Raw genomic sequence first — 27,306 nt, forward strand, 5'->3', positions numbered from 1 at the left:
CTGTGTAGTTAAACTGTCCAATTTGACCTAATGCTCCGGTCATCCTTATTTCCCCCATGAGGTTAATCACAGTTACAGCTGTAATTGCGTCCTTGAAATATGTGAGCTGGAACAATCAAACTGCTCACAAAATGAAGCCACACAGCAAAGTCTGTTTAGTTGTGTTTGCCGAGAGCTTATGATTCTTTAAAAAAAAGTCATCACCAACCTTTTCGAGCCCAAGATCACTTTTTAATTCCAAACGTAAGCCAAAATCTACCACCCTGATATCTTCCAAGAAACCCACTTAGGAGGGCCATATTTATAATTTTTTTGCAATTTCTATTAAAGGCTGAATGTACGAGCATAAATATACACAAAGAGAAGCAATTGTAAAACTTTATCTATATTATTCACATTAATATCAACTCATATTTACAGCATCTGTTCAGTGCACAAGTTAGCTTCAGTTCAACAATATGTTCTGCAGAGGAGCTGCTCCTGCAGCACAATGTTTTTACATAGGCTTTGCCTTGAATATGGCCATAAATATCACCTTTTCCTTGTATGAAAGTAGTCCCTTGTACTCAAATAAATATAAATTCTATTCAGTATGAAACCGTGCGTCTTCTGGTCCTGCAATTATTTCACAATACAAAAAAAAATGTTAACAAAAGATTGGAAAATCTACCGGTACATTATTTAGATGTTCATTTGTGTTTAGTGTTATCATTAGTTTCACATTTTTACACTCAAACAGTTCACTCATAAAATCACATTTAAATTATCTTGATCTGGATTTTGTATTTGAAGCTGCACCAAATGACTAACTTTCATCGATATCAGTCTCCTAAACATGCTGGATTCTTTTCATCAAGATCCAGGAATTGCAATGTTAAATAAAATCTTAAAAAAATTCCTGGATTTGCCCGCGATCCAGATCCACATTCAAATTAACCCCCGTTACTGCCAAAGACGGAATGAATTATGTGGGAAATTCTGTCGAGGCACTTAAAAACATTTACCTGATTTTCCCATTTATTCAGATCTCCAGTGATCTTTTCCGACCCATTCCCACCAAGTTTCATCCATCTAAAAACTGACAGACAAACAAAACGACAACCTAACCCCCTTGGCAGGAGTAATAAAAAGCAATGTGTGTGGGATGTGGATAAGGTTTTAAGGAAGTCACAAAGTACTTATCATTAAATGTGAAGTAGAACATTTTTGCATATTTGAATATAACAGAATTACATCTGTGGTGGATCTTCTGAAAGAGGTATTGCATGGCTGTATATTGCATGAGGCCCTTAGTGGTGGATTATCACCAGCAGTCTAAAGACACGCATGTTGCATGTTGCATGCTGACAAAGTTGGGACCTTACATCTCCTTTTCCTTGCTGCTGTCATTTCCTGTCAGAACTGATTCCAGCGACAGGACCCATTGCACTGTAACTCAGTCAGACTGGCAATTACCTCCTTCATCACCCACTCAGCAGATGCACTCCCCTACAGGAAATTGACATGAGATTGGAAAAAAACATCCGAGCTTGTTTCGACCACAGCCACACAAAACTGTTCATCAGGGGAACGGGGGAGGAAGTAGGAGAGAGGTGTGGGATTTGGGGTTATATCTTGACACCACAGCCTGCGTCCTCTGACGTCAATCTGTCAGATCTAGATCACGCCTGGATCTGTCATGTTTGAGGCTAGAAGTTATTGTTTTTATATGTGCATATTTAGTCTTTCATGGGCTGACTCTTAGTCCTCTGCAAATATCGCTCAATACTGTATATTTTAAAAGAAAATAGGTCAAGAAAGAGTTTAGATTCCCTCCTATGCTTCGTCTTTGCAGTTTCCTCAAGGATGGCTTTAAAGTCCCTATTGTAGATGAAAGGTAATAGATTTTCTATGAATTTATTTATGAGAAGACTGTGGTGGGTCTCAGTTTCAAGTTAGCATTTTATGTATTTATTTTTATATATTTTCGAATTTGTAAATTGTGCAGCACTTTAGTCAACTCTGTTTTAAATGTATTTTTCAGAAATAAACTTGACTTCACTAGTTCAAATTTACCAAAATTAATTCAAAATCCATCAAATGTATATAGCACAAGTGTGTAACACATGAATACACCACACATGACTGGTTCAAGGACTGTTTGTATGTTAATAGTCAAATCTAACAACATTTTGCATGGAAACAGGCCTGCTCGCAAATCGTTTTTTCAACAGGGCTTATAAAAACAAAACTAGGCATGCAGATGTTTCTGTATTTTGTTCAATATCATTTAAACTATTTCTAAATTAATGTCATTTTTAAGCTTGTGGATTATGAAAGGGGCTGATTAGCACTTTATTTACCATGATCACCATTTCATAATGTTTTATTCGATCTTGTTTATACTCTTTCATCAGCTGACCATTTATTGTGCTCTAATGTGTTGGGATCTTCAAATTGCTTTTTATTTTTTCCTGTTGTTAAATTTGTCATTGTATACTTGAAAAGCAGCTCAGAAAGATGTTATATTAATAAAAACTGTTCTATTATTATTATTATTATTGTTGTTATTATTACCAAGATAAGCCATTCCCTTCAAATCTCAAAAAACTACTTTTTGTAGCTTTAAAGTTGTTTAGGTTGATATGTTTTAAAAAATACGATCATTATAATGTTTTGATTTCTCGTTGATAATAAGCTCATAAATGCAGCCTAATAACAAGAACACCAGCCTTCTGAGGGCAATCATGCCAGGAGTCTGGCCGTAAGCGAGGCCACAGTAAATCAGTCTATATAGAAGCATCTCTATAGAAGCAAGTCTCCCTGCGTCTCTATGATCAGCTACACAAGGATCATAAGCATCCTCGGTGGATAAGGTCCCACGGTGAGCCTGGAAACACGGTGTCGGAACATCACGTCTCCTACAGTCAGACCCTCATCAGTCGGTTAATTGGTCCCCAATCAATTAAACAGTCTGTGCCTGCTGTCAGGCCCAGTGCATCACCTTGATATGGCAGACTGCAGGCAATCAGCCCTAGGCACAGAGGGAATCAGGACACGTCTACATGCATAACATCTGCAGCACTCGACCTCCGTATCTGAATGCTTCTGGGTAGGTAATGCCATTACCTCCTCGTTAGATTCAGCTATTAGATATTATTTTTGTTTACTGCTCGGAAAATGGCTTGAGGACCCCGTCATTACACTCTAATGAGGAGCACATTGTTGGTGAGGGACATACCACTAAAGGGGTCGTTTAAAATTGTTAACCAATTAAATTTAAGGTTAAAAGACAAAGAAACGATTTTATTTTAGACATAAAAGCCACATAGATGTGGGAGTGTCTCCCCACCAGTACAGTGTGAACTGCTCTCACTACACAAAGTTCAGATCAGGGTGCTCAGGGTAGACGTCGGTTCCATGTGTGGAGCGAATAATAATACAAGGATGTGTCCAAACATCTATCTAAACCATACAGATTTCTTTAAACCTAATGCACAAACTATGACTTGTGTAACTTTAGTCCAATGTAGTTTGCTTTCATTCTGTTTCCCTGTGACACACACATGCACACATTCACCTGCACTAACAAGATGGAGTCTGTCAGCATGGAAAAAATCACAAATTATAGCCTGCCATCCCTGGATTTGATTATACCCACGTAAGCGGAGATGCTGTAGATCAATCATAGGTGCATCACCCACTCGGTCAGACTCATTTATTATTTATTACTATTTAAAAGTCTTATATCAGAGGAAAGAAACGACTACAGCTCCTAATTGCAGTCTGAAGGGCAGACGTCACACTTCCTGTGGAGCTCATCAGCACTGTATGATGAAAATCTGCCTTTTTTTGATAATTGAGAACAGTGCAAGGGAAGTTAGAGGAGCTGGTGCCGTCCTCTTAGTTGATGATATGCATTAGTTCTTAAGCAGCTGGGCAGAATTAGCATATTTTACATTGTACATGCCATCTTACATCATATGAAACAGCGGCACTCTCATACAACCCCTCAAGGGCACAATTTAATTTCACCTTTCAGAAGTGGAAGCTAAACAGTTTGTGGAGAAAAGAAAAGTCCAGTCAGCTGCAAATATCCTATTGACAGGGCAGTGGTTTCACGTCCAAAGGCTGAGCATTTATATCTGAACATAACCTGCCTGGTGGGAAACACAGGAGGCACTGGGTGGTGGTCATGCACCTTGGTGTTGGTTGCCACCCTCAGTTTAACCGAACAAAGAAGAAGAAGAACAAATCCATAACAATGCAACGCCAACGCTGCTGCATTATGTGTGACGATACACCGCAGGGTTTTATACGTGTCATAATGGTGCAGCTTAGTAGAATGAAAAACATTCATCTCGATAGGGTAAACACTAGGCATGATAAAGCTTAATACTGTAAGAAAATGGAGAGAAATGTAACATATTAGGAGAAGCACGATGGAAGATACCCATCAGGCAGGAGGAAGAGCACACATTGAAAAGGTTCATTCTGACAAAACACTCAAAAGTCATAGAGAAAAAGGGGACATGCTGCGGATTAAAATGGATGAAAGGGGCAAGACCAAGAGGCTGCAGCATGTCTTCCACTGATATCACCATGCAAATCCGTAGAGGATGAAGTTCCCCATGGTGGAGTCGCCCCTAATACTCTCTGGGGGTGCCTTGCCAGAGGAGTGAGTCGCCTGTGAAACGGCTTAACACAGCTGGTGTGACAGGCCCTGTGCAGACAGAGGAGGCCTCTGCAATGGCTCTCTGCAGTGTGAGCAAACAGGTGCTGGGAGCCAAGGTACAACAGAATAGCCGGTACTGAGTCCCCTGGAATGAGGAGCACAGGAATTTCCTGTGTTTCGAAAAATGATGGAGAGGTGGAAAAATGCGTCTCTTCAGTGACATACAAGTCGTCCTGGTAAGCCTACTCCAGAGCCTCGACGATCTTTCCAATATCAATTTGTTGTACAGTGACAGATTTGAAATTAATATCAATCATCTATTTTTTGCAACCAAGATATAAAAGGAGTAAAAGACCTGATTCTTCTGTCCCAGAGGAACCCATTTCATCAAGAGTTCCTGCAGCTCAGTCTTCAGAGCGAGACACTGTTTCTGGGATGATAGAATCCCCTTGAACCATGGGGGGGGGGGGGGGGGTTCAATGGGATTACTCAAACCATGTTACCACTATTGCGGTGGACTAGTGGCAGAAACTTGGACTATGGGCAGAGAAGGTCTCTGGTTCGTCTCTGGTTCGACTCCACGGAGAGACAACAAAAGATGAACCTGGATTGATCTGTCCAAAAATCCAAGAGTCTCCCTACCCTGTCTAGTGCCCTTGAGCAAGGCACCTTACTCCCCCAACATCTGCTCCCCGAGCGCCGTACGTGGTCGCTCACTGCTCTGTGTGTCCTGCCAGATGGGTCAAAAGCAGAGATTAAATTTCCCTACCTGCATGAGTGTGCCTTTGCATGACTGTGCATGTGTTTGGGACGAATAAATGCATCTTAATCTTAATCTTAAAGGCGGGTTCGGCCAAAAGGGCTGAGTAAAAGTCTCTGGAGAGCACATACAGAATGGCTCGCAGCCAGACTCTGCCAGGGAGCCAATGCGTAATCAACGTCATAAAGTTACCATTTAAAAAGGAGAACGCTCATAAATGAGACACTGAGTATCGTCCAGGATCAAACAAGCTGAAGGTGAGGAGAGCAGATGCTGTGCACAGACAAAGCCAGGAGCACAGGGCAAAATGAGCACACACGTGGGATCATCATCACATATATCATACGTGAAATGTAGGGGGAAAACTCTGAGTGTGTGCTGCCGACAACCCAAGAGGTTAAAGGCCAATAACTCACACAGTGTGAGGGTTATGTATTTAACAGCTGTAGCTGGTTACGCAGACAGGGGGCTAGAGTGGGTATTAACAGGAACTTTGCTCTTTGAGAGATGCTTGTGTGTGGCCCTTAAAAGTTTGGTTGTGCTTGTTACAGGCTATTCGAAATGCACATAAGCACAACCACACACAACCCACTCAGGTCCTAGCCGCTTGCTTTGTTTTCTTGGCCTAAGGAAGGTAAGACTAAGAGCAGGTAAACTCTGGTTGAGGAGGTTGTGGAAGACGATGACGAGCAGAAGGAGGAGAGGGACGAGATGCAGCTGTGGCGTGGCATCGCTTCTCTACTCCTGGTGGTCCCACCTCCACACATCCGTAAGAGAACCCATGTGTCTTTTAATCTTATCTGCCTCCCCTTATGGCTTCTGCACCTGGTTCAGGGCGGACTGGAGGTGGGGCCAAAGCAACCCGTCTGGGCAGATGGGGCCACCCATGTGCTCCTTCTTCACTGGGTCTGGGAAGGAAGGGGAGAGATACAGCCACACATTCCTTATAAGCTGCTGCCATGCTGCATTGTGAGCAGTGCAGATGGCAACAGAGGAACACAGATGTCTCTGTGCCAACACATCATTGTTGAGGACAATCCATGGTAAGTTCCTGAAGTGGGTTTTCCACTTACCCTCTCTCCTGATCCTAGATGCTTAAGCCGTTGTCCGACATGAACTCTTGAGTGGCCTTTTTTCATTTTGGATAAAGCCAGGCTCACAATGTACTTACAAAACCCTGTCAAAATAAACTATAGGTATTAGGTTCCTCTTGAACATATATCCAGAAGACTTCACAGGCGGTATAAGGTAATTTCCCAAAATAGATGACTAGTGACTTTAAGATGACTTTGGTAAAAATTCAGGCCAATTCCCAAAAGATAAAAAAGATGAAACGAACTGAGAAGAAACACTTTGTCTGTACAATAACAGAGTAGTTGTTAAGTATCTGGAAAGAGGCTAAGTAACATCTATTGGACTGATAAAACAGTCTAAGGACTGCTCAAATTGTTTGTTATACCTGGAGGGAGGGTCAATTACGGTAGGACTTATTAATGTGGGAGTTCTTAACTATAAGATCAAAACTTTCCAATCTGATTCCTTAGTGTTCAAAATGTATTTTAACGATGTCCACAGACGACTGCTTTTTTTTGTTGTTTTAAGATAGGCTCAAGGCAATCTCTCCACTCAAGACATCATCTAATACATCTGAAAGAGGAGGGAGGTACTGTAGAAGCAATGGTCTTAAAGAATCTGATAACAAGAGATAAAGAGGCAGGACGTAAACAGAGGGCTCAGAAGGAGAATGGCAGAGCTGGGTGCATATAGGCGGTATGTCTTACTATACAGAAGCACCACAAGCACAAGATATCACCTGACATAAAAGGTGTGGTCGGCAGTTCGAACCCCAGTCTTCCCCATCAGCACGCCCAAGTGTCTTTCGGCAAGATGCCGAACCCCGAATTGCCCCTCTTAGAACAAAAACGGGGCTTCACTGTATGAACGTGTGTGAATGGGCGAATGGCAAACTGTACTATAAAGTGCTTTGAGTGGTCATCAAGACTAGAAAAGCGATATATAAATACAAACTGTTTACCATATGTTTATAAATGAATGGTTCATACAAAAACCTTTGGAATGGGACTAGTAGATCACCTCTGCCAGCAGTCCCAACATGCCAACAATGGCCACCATGTAATCTAATGTGGCAACTGCAACAGTCCACGAAATGTCCAACAAAAGTGCTTCTTTTGCAAATAAAAGACTCAAAAGGTTAATCTGGGTCTTTGGTGAGATTCTGGCAGCACTGTGCAGGTGAGAGAGTTGGAGAGAGGAGTTTGGATTTACCAAGAGAAACTTTTATGGATGAATTTTTTTCTGTTTTCAAAAATGTTGAAGCATTTGGCTTCGATGTTCGTCCCTACTTGAGCGCCTACAAATCATTTGAAACCGAATTATAGCAGACAAGCCTGAGATAAGACGACTTATCGGCATTACCACTTTCCGAGCATGTATAGACCAGACCATCTCATTTTGATTCAGCCTCTGCGGTTTATGCGTCCTCTAAAGCATTGAATTTCAACCTTTTTTGAGCCGCGGCACATTTTTTACATTTACAAAATCCTGGGGCACACCACCAACCAAAATGACACTCTATGGACTAACACAGTACATATAATACATATAGTTAGTAATATAATTTCTAAATGTATTAAAAAGCACTATTTTAAATTATTTCAGCCCTTTCTTACTCTTACCTTTTAATGAGCACAAATTAAATCAGATTTATGCAACAATCTTTGATTTAACTAAACTTTATTTAACGGAGACATATTATACCCATTTATCACATTTGACATGGTTCCTTGGGGTCTTATTGAAATGTCTGTAACATATTTTGGTCAAAATACCACAAGGATCATTTAAAACAGGACCTTTTAACCCTGTCTAAAACAGATTGACCTGTTTTGAGTGCCAATAGTTACTCCCGCCGTTTACCCGCGCTTCATCGAATTTCTTCACTTTGACATTCAGAGCACTGGGCAGAAATCACATCGCGTCAACACCCACCGTGGGCCTTCGCGATGCTTTGTTTTAATTAAACAGTCGGATTCCCCTGGTCCGCACCAGTTCTGGCTGCCAGGCGCCAGCCGAGGCGCACCGCCGGAAGGGGCCCCCCGCGGGCGCCGTAGCTGAGGTGATCCGCGAGAAGGGCCCGACACGCGTCCAGAGTCGCTGCCGCCGACCGCCGTACCCGGTCCCCTCCAACGGCCCGCCTTCCGCACCGGCGACGGACACCGCCCCACGGTCCAAGAGAAAGAAAGCACCCCGCACCACCGACGCCGTGAGGCACAGCGGAATAGGACCCCCCCCCCCCCCAAAAAAAACGTCGAGGCGTGCCGCACGCCGAGTCTCCGGCGTCGTGGAGAGGAGGGCGACTGCTCCCCCAGCCGCGGCACCTGCCCAGCGGTTTAACCACACATACCAATGATATCGGTGAAAGTCAAGTTTATTACCGATGTGCAGATGTCGGTAAACGAGGCAAATATCTGCCGCTACCGATGTTCGGCCGATACTTCGGTGCAACACTAGATATTAGATCATTTCCCACGGCACACCTGACGATCTCTCACGGCACACTAGTGTGCCGCGGCACACTGGTTGAAAATCACTGCTCTAAAGCATGCAGACCCTAACCACAACTAATATATACAACCGTCAACATATTGGTTTATCGTATCAGAATGCAGCCATTTGCTAATTCTCAAAAAGCAGAGTTGAGGATGACCTCTTTCACTAGTATTTGGTCCAGTTGTGAAAATGTTAAACTGACAGGTGTAATCCGTTTTTTATTGTTAGTATTTGGATCTGTGAAATGAGCTATTTGGAAAATGTCCATCAGCTTCCTCCGAACACTGCACAACTGCTCAAAGGCAGCATGTTAATCCATGATTCATATTCTGATGCAAAACAGTTTTCTCACACCAGAGTGGACGCAATTATCAGTTAATCTCCTACTGACAGATGGGGAATAAACTGGTCACCTTCCTGACTCCATCTTAATTAAGTCATCATCGCAACTGACAAGCCACGTGTGATGAACATCTTAAATTTGTGTTGTAGCAAGCATTCTGTCCTCATTCTATGCCAGGTTTCCTTTACTTGTCCATTCCATAAATTATCTACTGGAAACCTATCTGGCAGCGAGGTTAGCCAGGGTGAGCATTTAAATCAATGGAGGTGCACTGGTGCAGCTCTCTTTTTAAACCACGAACACCTCCCTCAAGGAGATAACTATAAAGAGGACATGGAGACGAGGGGAGTGAGGGGAATGATAATGAAACTACACTCAATACAACATGACTGATCGGTGGGACCACAGAGAGAAACACATGGACACACTGTTAGGCTTCCACAGAACAAGGACCCAATTGCAGACTTAGATGCCAAAAAATTCTTATTTATTTAACAAAAACAGAAAAACCAAGGAATCCAAAAGGCAAAAAAAACAGGGAGTCAAAAATCAGAGAGTCCAAAATCATACCAGATAACAGAGTTCACAAATAGCAGTATCCAGGCATTGCTTCTTCATAATCAAAAAATGATGAGACAATCCGACAGGGGACAACAGAAAGACTGGGCTTAAATAGAAGGGGAAACAGACAAGACACAGGTGAACTAATTAGGCAAACACTCAGGTTGATGATGGGGAACAGGTGAGGGAAAAAAAGAGCGGGAAGCAGTAGAGGGCGGAGTCTCAGGACAATAACAAAACACACATGGCCTGACATCCCAACCACAACAAGCACACGACAACACAAACAAACAGGGGGAAAGACATGACAAAACAAAACACAGGCAGGATGCACAAGGGAAAATGTCTTAAACCACCAGGGTCTTAACACACACACACTAAGTACTCAGAGAGTCATTATCTTTTATATTTAGCACTAAAGAAAGTCCATTTAAATTTCACAAGGGGACATTGACCCTGACACCACTCACTAAAAGATGGAATTTTAGAATTATACCATACAATGATCGATCCAGGATTTCAATAAAGAAAAGTCGCACGCAAAAAGATAATCCTTCTTCTCGTCAATGACTTTCCATTCACCTGCGAATGACCACAAGTTGCCTGCATCTGAAAGTGAGTTTTTTTCTTGATGCATGAAATTCGGGCACAGAAACTGAAATTTATGTACAGCTTACATCATTATTTTGGCAAATCTGCATTCACAAATCGGAGAATGCCAATTATAATAGCAAGCATTAAGGAGGATTTATAATGATGCATAAAATATGTTTGCAGACAGAAAAGCAGAACAGATCAGGAGAGCACCACTGCAGATAAATTGCATACCTGGCTTAATGATTAAATACAAGCTCATTAAAGAGCTCACACAGTATCAATCTCCCCATAGAAGAGACTACGATTTCAATATCGATGATTGCTCAGTATAATCATGCTTTTGTGATTTGCCAGACTAATTAATGATGTAAATGTTAATTGATGATTATGGACAAGACCTAGTTCTTCAGGACCCAGGCTTTTTCATAATTTGTCCTCCATTGAAATCAAAGTAATGACTTGCAAAATGGAGTCTTAATGGAGTTCAGGTTCATGTTCCTCCCAAAGTTCATTACATGAGAGGCGAAAGGTTATAATGTCCTGCCACATGCAGTAATTACTGTCCTCCTTCTTTGTTCGTTAACACAAACATATACATCAACAGACACACACATACCACACACACTCTCATGTTGTCTTCAAATAATACCGGTTGATTTCTCAGGATAAACTGGTGATCGATATATTCTTTGTTTGTCCCAGTAAGGAAACTGGTCTACAGCAATAATCACAGGGCACCTACCTACACACATACACATGATGACAAAACATCAACAGACATAATCAACAGCTACACTTACATTTTCATTTCACCTCATTTCACGACCTGACTTGGTCGTGTTAATCCAGAGACATAACTGGCTATTGTTACTGCTTTTCCAACAGTCCTGTTGGTCTTCATTAGCATGACCAAACCCACACATGAAAGGGAACATCAAAACATTCTGAGTAAAAGCAGAATCAAGCCTGTGAGGTACATTCCAGTTCTGCTTGTGGTCGAAATCGATGCCAAGGTGCATGTACTCTCAGACACATTGGCTCCCCATTAATTAAATTGGGGTTCATCAACAGGGGAAAAAAAGTAAATTCTCGCAAAAGAAGACAGTGAAACCAGATGTTACTTAAAGTGTTTGATACAGTTTGTTTCATGTACTAGTCTGAGATCAGCTCCGGTGTCCTTGTTGCTCCACACAGATGCAGAACAACACTGAAAAGGCAAATGCACACATTTTTTCTGCACTTTGATTTTATTAATTCTCCAATACTGCTATTCAATACACTCATAATAGCATTCTCACTGAAATTGTTTCCCCTAAAGTAGTTACTGAATAAATTAATGGAGTAGCAGGGTTAATTTAGCCAAACTAACCACAAAAAAAAACACATACACAAGCACAGTATTGTATGCAAAGACCATACCATAAAACCCCTCCATAAACTGCATGCACAGAGAATTCACATTAGCGATCTCCTTATTTACCTGCTTTATCCAACAAACTGGAACAATCTGTACAATCTTATCTCAGCTCATAACAACTCCCTTTAGCCTCATGGCTGAGAGGGACCAATAATCGCTGTGCACGACTGTTCCACGCTAACTGCTCAGGATTATGCACGGCTGTTGCCATGTTCATGCCTTCGCAATCACGCTCAACCGTCCGTGCCCTCCTCTGATTGGCTGATAAGCTGCCTGCATAACTCAACACATCACTTATAGCTTTGTTACATGATGAATCCTTATGTATGTGTAATGTGTCTTCTGTATCCTTAGGTTAAATCAAAGAGTGATGAGTGGTCCTGTCATGGGGATGAAGCATGTGGGACTGTTTAATGACAGATTACAGTGCAGCGACAGTCATTGTCTTTTTTCTATTTCTACTATGACCGATGATATGAAGATAGAAGGAGAGGGAGGTTTACAATCATCATATAATTTCCAGGTGGAGCCAAGTTCTCACTGTGTGACCCTTGTAATAGTAATGATCATGTCACGTCACTAGCACATTCTCTATTCTATGCACAAGTACTTTCCACAATGTGAGTGACCACTGTAATTATTGTAATGTAATCTTTATGCTCAGACTTGTTTTTCCTCTTCGTGTCGGAAGAAACTGAATTATACCTTTTAACAATGTTTTTAGTCAACATGCAATTTCTTGAAAGATGCCTGAATGTGTAAAAAAATGTGAACATTCTGGTAAGTGGGTGAGGTAGAAACTGATCTGCACCTTATTTAGAATGCGCACGTTCTCTAGCTGTCAGCCAAACATTTAACAGCTACTCAGTTTTGTGATTATGCCTGGTCCACACTAGGTGTATGTGCAGTGCGGGACAGCTGCCTTCCTGATCTGTTGCATCTCCCAGACGTCTGTTGTTTACACAGAGAGCGAGTCGGCTGCTTATCTCCAGTGGAGCCGCTGCGTGAGGTTTCTGGTATGATCACTGTATTTCCTTGAATAAAAGCAGGGCTGTGTACACAACTAAATGCCAGGAACGTGTATATGAAGCCGTGCATCTTCTGACAATGTGATAAAGACAAAGGGACACAGTTTGTATCTAAATTCAGGGACTTCATCCTTCAGAGGCTTCATTGAAAGACTGATAGCGTCACATCAGCACGACCTATCTGTCCCATTACCAGGGTTCCTCACAAGTTGGACTCTCTATCGTCATGACTAGGAGGAAAACCCTTTGCCTGTTTCCTGTGGACAAAGACAACCAATCAAATTTACCAGAAAACATAGCTATGTCTTTACGGCATCCGGAATCCGGCCCAGGGTCTCTGCTGTGGTGGATTTTACTGACTGTTGAAGAGCAGACCAGTTTCCTACATTTTATTTTTAATTTGTGTCCATTTGCAAGAAAAGGAAAACTTTTAAACAGAAGTGACATCAACACTCATGTAGAACAGATTGTGGTGGAGGTTTTCTGGGAGCTGGTGAAGAAGAGTTCAGGCTGCTTAGGATGCTCAAAAATTCCCTCACACAGAAAGTCAGAGAATAGATTTTGCGTAAGAAATGCCCATTACTTCACTAAAGACCCTGTGAGTGCCATCAGCTGCTTCGGCTTTTGGTTGCATATAATTGCTGCTGTTTATATGTGTTGCTTTTACTGGGGGAAATGCTCATACGGAAGGAGACATTAGGTCAATTTCAGTTTATAGATTTTAGCTTTTTTTAAAGACTTGTTGTAGAATTCATCTTCTACAATGAGTGAAAGCTCAGCTCAGCCTGTTTGAGAGGGGGAAATGACTTTGACAGATCCCAGAACGTTATACACATCATTAAGCATTTCACCCATGTCAGCTTCATGATGGATGACAACCTCTGGATGATGGTGTAGACAAGTTCACTGTTTTTACTTTCATGTTGAGGTGCAGTGGAATGCAAATGTTAACTGACCCCAAGAAGTATCTGTGTCCCTCTAAAATGTTGCTGCACCACAGTGGCGGTTATAGCAATTTGGGGGCCCAGGGCGAACACAGGCATGGGGCCCCCTACATCCGTTTTTCTCCACCTTTTTTAATTCTTATTTGTCTAAGAAAGTCCGACTTGTCAATCATCCCAACCCCAAAAAACATGAATAGTTTAACAAATGCACTCACATTAAAATCTTATTTTCATAAACAAAATGATCTCTGTACAGTAAGAATGTACCGTCTTGTCCATTCACATAGAAGATCTGTGAAAGAACATTGGAAACAGTGAAAACATAGTTTCTCTCTCAGTGCAACACAAGACGTGACGTGAACAGCAGGACTCAGTGGGTTGCTGAGACACTTTTGAAGGCATTCTGGTGCCATGTTAGCATATGGATTTTTTAGAATGAAATAATTAATCAAAGTAAAGTAGAGTAAAACAAAAATATCTTAACCATAGATTCATTAGGTGTTTTATGGGGCCCCTGGTAGTTCAGGGCCTAAGGCAATTTCCGACCACCATAAAGGAGAGGAAATACAGGGGGTGGGTGCATGGTTAGGTGGGTAGGTTCTTTATTGCCACTGTGCATCAACACGCAACAACATTTTATTTGACAGCAGTCCCCTTAGCATCATAGACATAAAACAGTAAAATATGGTTAATACTATAATATGAGGATACGATACATTGCACACTCGTTGAACACAACCTGAGTCAGCATTAGTGGAGGGTGGCAAACAAGTGGTGCCCAGGATGTGAGGGGTCCCTGCTGATGTTGACTACCCGTCTGTGTAGCCGTCCCAAGTGGATGTCCCCCAGATCTGGTAGTGGGGAGCCGAATATGACCTGGGCAGTCTTCACTACTCCCTGCAGATCCTTCTTCTCCTCTGCAGTGCGGCTTCAATCAATCAAACAGATTTAGCCCATATTCACAAAGCACAATTTGTCTCCTAGGGTTTAACAAGGTGCTCCATTCTCTGTTCTTAACCCTTAACATGAGTGACAAAAACCTACTTAACAGGGGGAAGAACATAGAAATCTCAGAGAGAGCCACATGTGAGGGATCCCACGCCCAGCAATTTTCTCCTCAACAAAATAATAAGCCGTTCTTATTTTGTTTTTATGATTTATTTTTATGTCAACATTGTAAATCATGGCAAAAAATGTTTGGGTGCAATGTGTTTCTATTTTTAAAAGTTTCGCAAATATTGTTTATGTGACGATTCTGTGACTCTTGTGAAATTGTGGGCAAAATTAAAAACAATTTCAAATGTGAATAAAAATCTCATGTGCTTCCAAACAATATGATCACATCGCACATCTTTGCTATCTAACTAGCTGACTAACATATATCCAGCTGTAGGACAGATGCTAATGTTAGCCTCTCTCCAAAACCCGGAGACAACAATGATCTTGACTTCTTTCCTCAAACTGATTGCACTGATTTGTTGTTGTCTTTTCTCATTTGCTGTTGTGTTTCGTGATTTGTTGTTGTGATGAACACTTCCGAGCCACCGTATACAGTCAAAAATGTAAGAAACATCTTTGAATTGAATGTATTCTACAAGAAAAGCACCTTGCAGGAAACAGCACTTTTAATATTAAACAAGAATCGGTACCCTATAGTCTGAGCCAAACATGTTTTACTGAAAATATAGAAATAAAATCGTAATTTTCTAAACATATTTTAAATGATAATACTAGTACTATTAAACTATTTTTACATTTTTTATGCTATCCTTTCTGTCTCTTACTGTACACCACCAGCTCCTTAGGTACTCTAAACATGAAGAGTCAAGTACAGCATTTGTATTCTTTCTACACAAAGCTTCCACTAAAACTACACAGCAATAAACAGCCAATTATTTATGCACAATATACGGCTCCATTGGATACTTTGATAATCAGCTTAAATAATTTGAAAACAACTGTGTTGTTCTTCTAAACCTCAGCTTTGGAGATATCTTCAAATATGCCACATATTGAGTGATGTAAAACTCCTCAATAACTTTCAGCCTGCACCAAATTGTTGGAGAAGCCATTTCTATTTGATGTATGGCTTTATAGACAAAGTGCACAACTCTTTCTAGGCACTTACTGTAGCTCCTGACAGAAATGATTTTGGGTGATTCACATTGATGCCAGGTTCTGTCTGAGGAAGGTTGCTAAGACATTCAGAGCAAAGCTTTTCTGTTGCAATGAAAAGGTGATTGACAGTTCACTCTGAGTTGCCAAATCATAAAACTTAGACTCCAAAGGAGTAATAATACATTCTCCTCCTGATTGACCTGAGGAGAGTAGGCATCACGGAGACAGGTGCACCGACTCTCGGTCAGACCAAGATGCAGCCTATAAATGATTCCATTTCATCTCATGTCCAACTCCAACATTTGTCTTACTTCTCATAATAGAAGCCTGAGAAGCCCTGATGATATTGTTTGCTTCTGTTTGAGACGCTCAATCATTATTCAGTTTGGTGGGAATTGGAGACGCTCAAGAGTTTCGACTTCAGTTTGAAGTATCGCTGTTTCCTCGTTGATCTTTATAACGTGTGAACAGACTTGAAGAGAAAAATTTCTCTCAACACAAAGTTCATAAAAACAGGTAGTCTGAACTCTTGGTTATATTCAATATGTATGAGGTAGAAATGTATAAATCAAATTGTGGTGGGAGTTTGGATTTAATTACCTGGTGAGGAAATAAACCTTCAGTTTGAGTGATCAATTTAATGATATCAAAGTATGTAATTAATAGTAGAGAAAAAATTCACAGAGGATAGGTTTGAACACAAACAGAGTTACTAAGTAAACACTTGGCCAAGTGGGACAGAATCCTCAACACCACTGCAGGTATCGAGGAGCTGACAAATGGGATGTGCCAGCTTTTAAGCACAGCTCAAGGGGTTCCCCGTAATCCTTCGATATCATGCAGGCTGGATGTGTCCAGTGCTCATAAATTGTCAGAGAAGGGGCAAAATGCCCCCCTCTCTCCTGAGTGTATAGACACTGGGCAGAACATCAAATAATCACAAGTAGGTTTAAGCTCAAACTAACTAACATTTCTTGCTATCAGGCAGATGCAAATATTAAGTAGAATTTATATAATGATGTTTTCAGGTCAATCCAACTGAACTTTGAGCACATCTGTTAGGACAGGAGGATCTGTCTTCTACATTCTAGAGCAGCGGTCTCTTTTTCCGTTCCAGTAAACAGTAGTGATTCCTCAGAGAAGTTCAGCCACAGTAACACACGTCAGGTAACGAATAAAACATAGAGGGGAGGTTCCCTCAGCTGGAGAGGGACACAAATCCCCTGCTGCTCGCCCCGGGGCTGAGAGTGACTGGGACACAACAGATTTGAGGAGAGTATACAGTATGTCCAGAGCTTCATGCTGTATTCAGTGTTCTTCACCTTGACATTAATGTATGGAGAACATTTCCACTGAGAAACAAACTGAGCCCCCTCAGGTGTGAAGAGCTCAACACGAGTTTGTGTTGACGTTGAAGTCAAGGACAGCGAGACAATGCTCTTTTATGCAACCCAGTAGAATGATGATGTCTGCACTGATGCACAACAGGCCTTTAAATATACAGTGTTTAGAGTTGTGTACATAATGTCCTGTGATCCATCTTTATATACAGTCTATGATGGCAAAATAGAATACAAGCTGAAATGACTGTTCAGGATTCATTTTATTTTCAGGGTTGTTGTCTTGCCGAAAAGACAAATCAGGTTGTAGCCCCTTTTCCTCCGGTTTTACTTCCACCTTGTCAGGACAGTCTGGTTTAGCTCATATCCTGGAAGGCCACGGTCCTTCTGAATGTCCCTGTGATGGAAACAGGTGACACATTCTTTGGCACAGCAGAACTCGACAGACCATCATTCACCACTAGTTGCGATAAGTGTTCAGCGAGCCTCATTCCTGGTAGACGGACATAGCAGGAAGTGCGGCAAATGCTGACACATTAACTTCCCAAAGGTCTTTATATCTTTAGCACATCCATCAGCAATGAGGGTTAAGAGAGAGAGAGACAGGGAGAGAGCATTTTATTTGTGTACCTCAATATTGCTACTTAAAATCTACTGACAGCTTCCACGGTGTCCAGGCTCTATTATTTTGTTGATCTTCTAAAATCATTACACTGCCAACTGAGTGTATATGTCGCATGGCAGTTTGATTTTTTGTATTTATAGTTCATGTATGTATACATATATATTCTGCATGATATTCTATCTGCATGCTATATCTTTTGTGGCTTTTAATTTGATTGTGATTGTGAACAATGTGTTTATTGTTTACTTCCTGCCGGGTCATTCCCCTAGTGATGAGATGATTTGAACATGCAAAGCCATTTAACTGTCCACCAATAGGGCAGCTGGCAGTAGGCACTACAGGTGTTAAAGAGAGGAGGAAAGTGGACTGAGAGGACGACGTGCGGCATCAAGCCACCAGGAAGGAGAAATCGCGGAAGGACATGGAGAAGACGAGACGAGACGAGACAGGAGGATGACGGCTCACAAACCTGCACAAGTTACATATATTAGTAATAATCAGTCGTGTGCACAGGCTGCAAAGTGTCAGACTGGCTTTACGGTCTTTACGGTTACTGAAATGGGAAGAAAAAAATCTGAAAATCCAGAATAAAGTCATGAAAGACCCTGGTTCTCATAGGATCTCACCTCATCTTATATAAAACACCAATACATCTGCTTTTACACCAGGTAGTCGTGATTTAATTTCATATCTTTATTATAACCACATACCATTTTTAATACCCCCCCCCCCCCCATTTCAAAGGAGTAACTCAGAGTACTCACTTAGTATTTTGTATTTTAACCTGAGCACATTCTTTCTTAAGTAATTTCACTTGTTAATAACATTCTGGTGTTTGTTGCGTCCTTGGTAACATCTGCTGCCTCAGTTTTTGGCACACCGCTCCACTTCCTCACTGGAGCTGCTCCTGTCTCCAAATAGCATCTGTCTGTGTCCACGCCTTCGGTGTTGATAGACTCATTACTCATGGCATCTGACCAGTCACGTGGTGCTGTGGACGGGACATTTGTTGAAACTGTAGCGTGGTGGCTACAGACAGGGAGAGGTATTACTGGAGTAAACGCCTGTAGTAGATGAGAACAATAGTAATCAAGGTTTCCTGCTGGGTTTTAGACAGAGGCCTTACATTGAAAGAAAAATATTTTTTATATATTTTTTTTAATCTACAATCAGTCTTATTGAGGAGCTGAGAAGCAGGGTTGCTACTAGGCACCTCAAGGCCACATATTGGATGAGGGAAGAGCGAGATGGGTGAAGAGGTGTGATGTGAAAGTTCGGATGTGATGGATTTGATAACTTGACAGAGTCTGATGGGGAGTTCGAGAAGTCCTCAAAAATTCGATCATATGAGCAACATTTGCTTTTGGTACGTTTGCTTAGTCATTCATATGTAATTACCATGTCAGGTCTGTCAGGAAGGAGTGATCAGAGTTACATGGTTAAGATGCAAACTCGTTCTTAGCCGATATGTGATTGTGGTCGTGTGTTCAGAAAACCGCTCAATCTAGGTTTGGTGTCATCTCAATTGAAGAATTTATTTATATTTCCTGATTTACAGCTTAAGTCCATTATTTACTATTACTTGACGAAAATTGTATTTTTAAGCTTTCGGACATGTTGTTTTATTTGAATTTGGATGTCACTATTATCCCTCTCTATTTTCCATCATTATTTTTAAGCCGATTTTAAAGAAAATAGAAAAACAAATAGGAGATGGCGGATGTGATTGCACGGAGAGTGGAGACAGAAGTGGTGTTTGTGAATTTGTGTCATCCACATATGAATGAATGCAGTTACCTCTGGGTATAGAGACTTGTACTTTCCTCTCTTTTTTTCCAATGGAACGAATCAGAAATAAAAGCTTAATAAGTGACATGCAAACCCTTTCAACTGCACACCCTCACCAACACACACTTTAACTTCTCTTTCTCTTTTTCTGTCACACTCTGACACTTTGTGAGTCCCTGCCTCGGCTCTCAATCATTAGGTTTTGACTATTTACGAGGGGGCCAGGTGTTTACATGCATTCCTGTGTAAACAACATTTATTGATATGAATACAGGAAGTGATATGAATGTTAAAGTCTTCGGCGTAGTAGACCCCTATGTGATTATCGTATGGATAAGAGGGTTTGGAGCAGAACATAGTACAGGAATTCCAGTCTAATCAAGCCATAATGTTTGTTGGAAAAACTCTAATTCTTCTTTGTAAATATACAAAATCTGATTTCTAACTTCTTAAATTTCCCTCATTATCCACTGGCTCTGCTTCTCACTGTGATGCCTTTCCAAATCCTTTGAATTCTCTTTAAGCTGTCAGTTCATTTTCCTCTTTTTTTTTTGATTGCTGTACTAAGGGTCATCAGTTTGCCCCTGATAACTCCCTTTAAAGCATCCCACAGTATAATTTGGTTTACCTATCCATTGTCATTAAGATCAATTTAGTCAACCAATCAATGTAATTTCAGATTAAACTTCTTCTATGATTCCTTTGTTGTTAAGCAGACTTGCATTGTGTCTCCATATTGTTTTCTCTAGTCTACAATCCAAATGTAGTAGGTTAGTGATATGAGTTCTCTCTGGTTCTAATTTCAGCTCCAAACCCTTAAAATGCACATTTAAAAAAGCTACAAAAACATCAGAAGAAGAGTCCGAACGGTGCGGTTCCATTTTAAGATACAAAATATCTAAACAATCAACCACCCAACACTTACAGTTTTGCTCTCAGGTTTTATTTCTTGTTAAAATGAACAATAAAATTGCAAACACATCAAAAAGAAAAAAACAATAACATAGCAACAAGATGGTGAAACATTCTAACCCTTATTTACACAAATCCTGAAATACTGTATCAAATGTTTATTCTATTGTCTTATTGAAGACATAAAGACAGCGCACTCCTCTGTGCTATTAACAATCCTTTCGATGTTTTGTGTTGGTGGAAAGAGCGCTCGACAATGTTTCCTAACCTGGAAGTGATCGCAACCAGCACTTTTTTATTTTTCGAAAGTAAAAACAAAAGCAGTTTGAAGTGAGTCACTGTTAAGGCTCTGTGTATAATCGTGTGATATATAATCAGTCGCGGGGGCTCATATTAATGAGTCCGTGTGGGTCTGGATTTGAGTTTGAGGTAACTGCTGCTATCAGGTTGTTTCTGGTACTGAGGTCTGCGGCTGTGGGTGGATGCCGGTTTACAAAACTGAACCCGTGCAGGACTCTGCCACTGGACCGTTGTCTGCAGCTTCACATGTCTCCTGCCTCATGACCACCACTGAATCAGTTGACATGCTTTCCGCCACTGGACCGGTTCGGATGGTCTCCCGCATCATGGTAAGCACTCTGGGAAGGTAGACCTGTGATTATATAACACAAAAGAGAGAAATGGAAAAACTAAACTGTGCTTCTGAATACCCACTTTTGTGTTTTCTTTTGTTTACCCTGAAGTTTTTTAAGCAATATTGCAAAATTCTTATTTTACTGTGGATATTGTTTGAGATAAGTTAAAGTATTATATTTATCCATGCTGTGGAATTTGTTAAAGAACAAGTACCTCGGTGTCTTTCTCAGCTGCCTCTTCTGACACCTGCATAAGAACACAAACAATGTGAGGACTGGCTCGGTCTGACATATGCACTCACAAGTAAAACACACTCACCTTAAATTTCTTTGGCCTGATGTATTTGAAACAGCCAAATAACTTGTGTGCATTGCAGGCGAGGAAAGTGATCAACGCTAACAACATGGGGGACAAAGCTATGGCGCTCCAGAAACCTAAAAAACACCACACAGGCATTCAGATTTACTGACATGAGGACTTCTCTCATTATGTAGCTGCAGGACACGTCAGCACATTATAATTACATTTATTGGGTCCACAGTTAAAATGAATTGAGGACGAAACACTTTGTTTTCAGTATCAAGCTGAAGGAGTATTATTTCTGTGGATGTAAAATTCTGTAAATTAATGTAATGACCACATTTCAGAAATGGACAGTCTGCTTTGTTTTTAAATTTTAACATCAGGTTTTTCACATCAATAGATACAATTCACCACTTGTGCTTGACTTCCATTAGTGACTGTGCTGAGGTTTCATTTTTTTAGGTGAAGCCCATGTTTGTTTCTCACCTGCTGTGAGGAGGAAGGTGAGGTAAAGCCACAATAGGCAGGTGATGGGCGCCGCTATTAACATATCGATAGCTTCCATGTGGACTCGGATATCAATGGGGTCGGGACGGTAGACAAAGTACAGGTTGTATTTGTTCACAAAATACCTCAACAGCATCCACAGTAGACCTGATGGAGTCAGACACACACACACACACACACACACACACACACACACACACACACACACACAACCATTAGGAACCACACCATGGAAATGACTGGACACATGTCCTATGCATGAAAGTGAAACAGGGACATTGAGGTGTTTGGTCTGATATAATGGAGTAATCAAGAGAATGACGTGAATTGAATGTGAACAGGTGCATATTTGTGTCGAGCTAACTACTCACCAAAAGGCGCAATGATGGGACAAATGAGGCTGTTAGCCATAACAACGGTGAATGTGAAGAGGGTCCAGCTATACATGGGTCCATATTCAAATTTGTTGGCCTGGTTAAAATGAGTAAATTACAAAAAGATATTCCATTCTTGTTTAAACTTTCTTTAAATAAAAATCTTGAATCTGACTAGTTAGAATAATATTATTAATTTAAGATGTTTACATTATTGTCACCTGTTTACAGGCCTATAAACACTTATTTACATATCCGGCACAGCCTGGAACACTTGACATGCCCACATGCCTACATGCCCTCATGGAAAAAGCCCGTTCTGAACATGGTAACATTTAATACAATTAACAATAAGCTATGAACTGTAACTTGTATTGTTATATACTGATACCCGTTTCGGTTTTCCCTAAGAGATCAGGTATAACATTCCTCTAGTGTACAATACTGTAACAAACCTGTTTGAGATATTTTCCTACAGCTGCAGAGCGTGGGAATACCAAACGTATGATATAACGCAGTAACTGAGAAAACAGCAGCAAATCCATCATAGAGCCCATGAAAGCTGCGATGATCACATAGTTGACAGCAAACACTCCTTGGTCAGGCATAAACAAACACCTGGTGTAAGGAAGGAAAGGAAAACCAACAGTTACAAAAAATAATAAGAAAAATGCATGAAAGAGAATGAATTTTTTTTACAAACATTAATAACCAACAGGTAAAATGTAAGAAAAAGTATATTTTGATCATGTGAATAGCACAACTGTAGAAAACTGTTGTAAATGAGCAACTAAACCTGAGAGAGCAATGTAGAATATGAAACTTGATTTAAAACCTGACTGCTACAGGGGGGAAAGGGATCTTCCTGTCTGCTTAAAAGTACATGCAACATTTTTGATTAAAGCTTAAAATAGCAGGAAGCAGAAAAGAGAAATGTCCTTACTCAAACTTCAGTGTCCCTACGCCATGGAACAAGCGTTGAAACAGCCATTGGAATAAGCCTGGGAGACTGAAAAGACACAACAACAATAAAACATTGCTAAAATGCACTAATTGCTAACCCATGAACATTATATTATAAGTAGATGCTTGGAACTGTTTCTTATTTAATCTGATGGTAACGCAAATGACCTGGTGAGTCCTAGTGAGGGGAGGATGAGCACCAGGAGGATCAGGAAAAAGTAGAGTTTCCGCATCGTGCTCAGCTGCTCACTGGACCTGGGGGACAGAAGCAGCTGGATTCAAAGCTTTTCCTCTCAGCTAACAGGAACCATGGGCATGTGAGCATACGTGTGTGTCTGTGTGTGTGTGTGCGTGTGTGCTTGTGTGCGTGATACCTGCTCCAGTGTGATTCAAAATGTGTAGAACAGTGAACTATGGCAGAAAGCAATGTAGAAAAATTCCACAGCAGTAGACTTGGGCCAAACTGCCTGACAATGGGGCTCTACGGTGAAAAAACAACATAAGAAACCGTAGATTCTCAGCTTTCAACCCAAACTTGTAACAAATATATGTGTGTCTGCATGTGCGAGTCTCACCAGGATATCAGTGATGGATGCTGTCCCAGTGAACAAGTGAAAGGGGTTCACCATCATGGCAGGAGTTGTGAGTAAGGTGACCCCGGCCAAGACCGCCAAGTTGACTAGAAGAAATCGCCCCATCCATTTGAAACCCTTCACTGGCAGATTCTTCCTGTAGGAGAAACACAAGCAACCGGGCTGTTACACACAAAGAGGACAGCACAACAATACCCAGAGGTAATTGCATTCAAAGACAAACTCTTATTCCTCTCTTTTCCTCTGCATCAGGCAACTAAACCACAAGATTTTAATGTTGATATTTAGCTAAAGATGATTTAGACATTTGCAGATGACATTTATTCACAGCAACTAATATATTAGCATGATCATTTTCACTGAATGATGAGTGCATGGATCACATACTGAGGGGTTGGTGGGGAGGAACTTACCAGTGGATGGATCTAGCCAAAGATGCGATTTCGGCCCTCCACTTCTTCACTTTCAGACCTTCGCTTTTGGATGAAGACTTGGGCCTCCTTCCACCGCAGAAGATTGATTTATTACACTTGAGAGCGTTGATGTCTTTTCGAACTCTATTGTGAGAAAACGACAGCAGTCGGTCATACACATTAACCAACACTCAACACTAACATGTACCCTGTGGTCTGTTTCCAGTTAAAAGTCATGATGCGACAATAAAACTGACATAAAACTGTTCTGATCAGGCCAGAGGACGAGAACCTGTTGGTTGCTCCAAAAAGGCAAAGCTTATTTGAATAATGGAAACAGTGGCACAGAAGAATGGTCAAAGAAATAAGTAATGGAGTTGGATCAATCCCTCGCTCATGTAGTTTCAAGTAATACTATTACTCAAAGGTAGCAATGGATAAATACATGATCATTTCTAAGGTTGTTGCTGTTTCTCCTACCTGTGAATACAGACATATGCACAAACAAATAGCCACTCACAATGTGGCCATGGCATTGGTCTTAAAAGTCACAAAGGCCAACCCCAGGGGGGGTGGTGGTTCCTTTTCCAGCTGCTCCCTCATCTTTTGTAACAGGTTTTCTTCTGCTTCAATCCTTGGTGAAAAAACACACACATAGAAATTGGCTTAACCTAACCGTTTCAAACACATACTTCTTAACCTGCTGGTGCTTGCTACAATCTCCTTTGCACACATGCATATATGTAAATATTGAACAGTATACTGCTGCAACGTTCAGGAGAGTTGCTGGAATCTATTACAATTCTCTATGTGGGTTTATAGCTGCAAGCCACCAATTTCACACATTCCTTATCAAAATCAATAATATTTCCCTGCTCACTTAAACATGTTAGTATGTTCTCATTGCCATTGAGGGCAAGAGAAATGTTTTCACTTATTTTGGTATTTTGGTATTTCTTACCTTTCCTCATCAAGATTCGAGAGCTTGGTCACATCGAGGCCCAGGGTGACAGCGGTAACTTCGCAGGTCGGGTACACCTCTCTGTAGAAAATCAAGACATTGAGGAGAGGAGAAGGTGGCTACTATTGATAGTAACATGCAAGTGCAGTGCATCCACACTAAATGTAAACTTTATACAAGATGGAGACGGTGAAAGGAAACAGTTCAGTCCACTCACGTGAAATGGTCCTTTATTTCTTCTTCTGTTGCTGCTGTAGGAACCGAACGAATCAACAAGGTGTTTCTAGTCTGCAAAGTGAAAAACCGAAAGACACATCAGTGACGTGTTCTCACATTGACATCAAATTAATGTGATTCACCACACTATAATCAGTCAATCCTTTTACTTTGAGTCATGCCCCTCCCCACTGCAAAATAATACGTAAATCGGTCGTTATTGCTTCACCCTGATAAATAACACGCAGACATTACGTCCTAGGCAGAGGTAATTCATAGCAAAAGGTTATTTTTAAGTCTCTAGAGTCTATAAATGTAAGTATCAGTGAGATCCTACACTGAGATACCTACACTGTAGATACTGAATAATAACATCAAATCTTACAGTCTAGTCCTGAGTAGTCATATACACTCACCGTCTCTATGCTTCTGTCTTTTACGTGAAGTGCGCGATATTGCATAACATCAAATGTCACGATCAAGAAGATAATTGCAAAAAGTACGTGCACCCATAACAGGGCGGATCTAGAAGCAAACAGAAGACACAGATAAACATTAAGGTTTGAGCAAACCACCAAGATCCTCTGCAATACAAAATGTACTCATGTTTCCTTATACAATCATTTTTAAACTTCATATTCTGATTGAGCAGTTACCCAGTTGGAAGATTCCCGATAGTTATCCTTCCGAAATTCCATGCACCATGATCTGAAAGAGATGAACAGCACATTTTAAATATGTGGCTGGGACAAGAACGTGAACAGAAAAATACCAAAGCCAGGGCTCAGTCCAAACCACCGACAATACAAAAGTCACAATCTAGACACAAGGCACTGATTAGGAAAGTGGACACAGTTCAACCCCTCCATGGTGATTGCTTGATATACTCGAGGCCACCAGGAACTATTTAGTAAATACTCACCTGAATCAGTAAACAACATATGTAAAGGAACTGTCATTAACAGGCACTGGTTATTATTATCATTGTGTCATTTATCATAGGGTAAACAGTGTGAGCTGTAATCAGAGACAGTGATTTCTAGCCCACCATGTACGGATCCACTCAAGTTGAGAGGCAGTATGATTACCACGGAGATGATAGTCATGATGCACCCCACTTGTATCGGAGAACGCTCGAAGGATAAGAAGTAAACAGCATCCGGACCACATTTGGCTTCGATTTGTTTATCACTGTAACACACACAGAGACACTGATTAGAGGAAAACACCACATCTTGTATATGAATGATGATAAAACAGAATCAAACCATAGTCACTCACGTCAATTTCATGGTGAAACAAATCCAAGAGAAGAATCCCTAAAGACAAAGACAGATATTTTGATCACACACAATAATATTCATAGGCGTTTGGCAAATTGTCTCACAGTGTGTTTTCCCTTGGCCATGCATTGTTTGCCACTAAAGTAATAGCAAACACACAACTTTCTTTTAAATACCTGTTCAGCCTGAGTAGACCCAGATGAAGTGTTTCCATTTGCTTGTTCTACCTCCATGACCCTGAAACACAAAGTTCAATTGGTTTACAATACATGTCATTGTGTCTAGCACACGTAGATCAGGCCTCATGTTTGTTGAGTTGTAAACTGACCGTTCGTTGTCTGTGACCATAGCTAAACATCCATGGTCCCAACACTTCCTGATGATGCAGAACAATAATAGC

General features: G+C 40.9%; 1 protein-coding gene across 1 annotated transcript; it reads right to left on the bottom strand.

The window, feature by feature from the left end:
* Positions 1 to 6,224: 6,224 nt before the first annotated feature.
* LOC128427301 (CSC1-like protein 1) lies at positions 6,225 to 27,254 on the bottom strand. Its single transcript, XM_053414388.1, has 17 exons — positions 27,235 to 27,254; positions 27,083 to 27,143; positions 25,625 to 25,695; positions 25,408 to 25,488; positions 24,967 to 25,080; positions 24,447 to 24,590; positions 24,016 to 24,169; positions 23,815 to 23,921; positions 23,609 to 23,695; positions 23,421 to 23,486; positions 22,933 to 23,095; positions 22,475 to 22,580; positions 22,083 to 22,250; positions 21,612 to 21,727; positions 21,507 to 21,539; positions 21,162 to 21,309; positions 6,225 to 6,322 (listed from the first exon to the last, which is right to left on the bottom strand). The coding sequence occupies exons 1-17, from the start codon at positions 27,252 to 27,254 to the stop codon at positions 6,225 to 6,227; spliced, it is 1,737 nt and encodes a 578-aa protein (XP_053270363.1).
* Positions 27,255 to 27,306: the final 52 nt, after the last annotated feature.

Source organism: Pleuronectes platessa, chromosome 21, assembly GCF_947347685.1.
Source record: "Pleuronectes platessa chromosome 21, fPlePla1.1, whole genome shotgun sequence".
NCBI classification, from domain to species: Eukaryota; Metazoa; Chordata; class Actinopteri; order Pleuronectiformes; family Pleuronectidae; genus Pleuronectes; species Pleuronectes platessa.

Excerpts from the sequence above, each read along its gene's own strand:
- LOC128427301 (XM_053414388.1), bottom strand. The coding sequence starts at position 27,254 with ATGGTCACAGACAACGAACG. Across the intron at positions 23,487-23,608 it reads CCCTCACTAGGACTCACCAG|TCTCCCAGGCTTATTCCAAT; the intron begins GTCATTTGCGTT and ends GTGTCTTTTCAG. Across the intron at positions 21,310-21,506 it reads CAGCTGAGAAAGACACCGAG|GTCTACCTTCCCAGAGTGCT; the intron begins GTACTTGTTCTT and ends ATATAATCACAG.